The 1,763-nt window shown below is 38.4% G+C and overlaps 1 protein-coding gene across 1 annotated transcript in view; it reads left to right on the forward strand.

Annotated features, from left to right (window-relative positions):
• The window catches only part of tinf2 (TERF1 (TRF1)-interacting nuclear factor 2), a gene marked incomplete in the record, with an annotated part of 9,842 nt that overhangs the window by 3,742 nt on the left and 4,337 nt on the right, over positions 1–1,763 (forward strand). Inside the window, 3 exon segments of the mRNA XM_014021053.1 lie at positions 495–599; positions 703–838; positions 1,069–1,218. Coding sequence (XP_013876507.1) covers positions 495–599; positions 703–838; positions 1,069–1,218 — 391 coding nt within the window.

Here is a 1,763-nt window from a genome sequence, read left to right on the forward strand (position 1 = left end):
TTCTTCTGCTCTTTTTCTATTATGTTTTTTCTGCTAGCTAGTGCTATTTATGCTTCTTACTGACGTTTTCAGCTATATTCAGCTATTTTTGCTCTTAGCTGTTTTTTTTCCAACAGATTTGTTGTTTTTCTATTTTTCTGCAAAGTTAGGCTTTTTTGCTTCGTTCAGCTTTTCGCATTAATACTTTTCCTGTTAAATATTTTCAGCTCATTTTCAGCAGCTTTAGCTTAAGTTTTAAGCATGAAGCATTCACACTAGCATTTATGCTGGAAATGCAATTTATCTAGTTCAAATAGTTATCTACAGCAGGTAAGATATTTATTGTTCATAACCTTTCCACAATAAAATCCACTTTTTTTCTTCCTTTTAATTTAAGGTCTAAATAAGTGCTTAATTTTGTTCTGAAACCAAATTTCTTTTAACAATCAATATGAAAACAAATCCAGTGACTCTTTTTATTTATTTGTTTGTTTGTTTGTTTGTTTTTTTTACAGCATCTTTACCCCCAAACATGGGCAACTCCATCCTGGCTTCTCTTTCTCTGCCTCCATCCGGACGAGTCTCCTCAAATCCCTTAACAGGAGACAGCAAATCATCAAGTGAGCGGTGGAACGGCCCCCGGCCAGGGGACACGTCACCGTTGGTTACGCCTGTAACTGGACTAATTTCCACTGAAACCGTACCTGTCGTGGTCTCTGCCAGGAATAGAGTGCGGCAAGCCGAGCAGGCAACAGACGAACTACTGGATTCAAGTAAGAACCAGGCTTTCACTTCAGTCAAACGAAAGAAGGCCAAAGAAGATGGAGGGAAAGATGTTCAGGAACAGGCGGAGGATGAGGTGAGAGTTTTAAATCCAAGCAACGGAATAAAATACAAGCCAGGTGAYAAATCGGACGACAAAACTGAGGAAGATGAAGCAGAACCCTCCAGAGATGACCTGCGCGAGCACAGTGTCGGAAAGCTCCCCCTGCCCRAAGATCCGCCCTTCCGCTCCATTTTTGTTTCCTGTCTGAGCAAACAACCAAGAGTTGTTGTGGAAAAACTGTCATTTGTTTCTTCTGGCTGCAGCAGCTCATCTGAAGAAGAAGAAGAACAAGGAGGAGGAAGAGGAATAACCTCTTTCTATAAGAAACAAAACAGTCACAGGAGGAAGTTACCAGAACGGAAACAAACAAATCAGATTCAATCATCTGAATGTCCTGGTCTGGACAACAAACGGTAAGAGACACAAGAATAAGAAGCAAAGTGTGATTAAAAACATTTAGCCTCACATATAGCACTGGAAAACTGGGACACTGTGTAAAAAATATAATGCTCTAATTAGCAGTGATACAGCTAACCAAAAAATTAGCTTTACTAACTCATAATCTGCTAACAACAAATATAGCTTTGCTAACACCAAACATGTAAAAAAAAAAAAAAAAAAGTCCGCCGCTAAACAACTAGTAAAGTAAAAATTAGTGGAAACTAACGCTGATTGCTAACAGCTAAGACAACTGTCCATCTGTGTTGTCTTCTCCTTCCAGCTGAAGACCGGTGGGACTGACACAAAATGTTAGCTGTTAGCTGTTAGCACACTTTAACAAAAGCAAAACCTAATTAAACAGAAGCTAATTGATCCACTAACAATTTTCAAAGTTGGTAAAAAAAAAAGCTAATCCGTTAATTAATACAAATTCTGCTGTTAGCTGATTAGCAGAACCATGCCATCTAGGTTTTGTTTTTAACTTTGTATTAATTCTGCCATTGATCAGTTGTAATTC

This window comes from Austrofundulus limnaeus, unplaced genomic scaffold (genome assembly GCF_001266775.1).
Source record: "Austrofundulus limnaeus strain Quisiro unplaced genomic scaffold, Austrofundulus_limnaeus-1.0 Scaffold276, whole genome shotgun sequence".
Classification (NCBI taxonomy): Eukaryota; Metazoa; Chordata; class Actinopteri; order Cyprinodontiformes; family Rivulidae; genus Austrofundulus; species Austrofundulus limnaeus.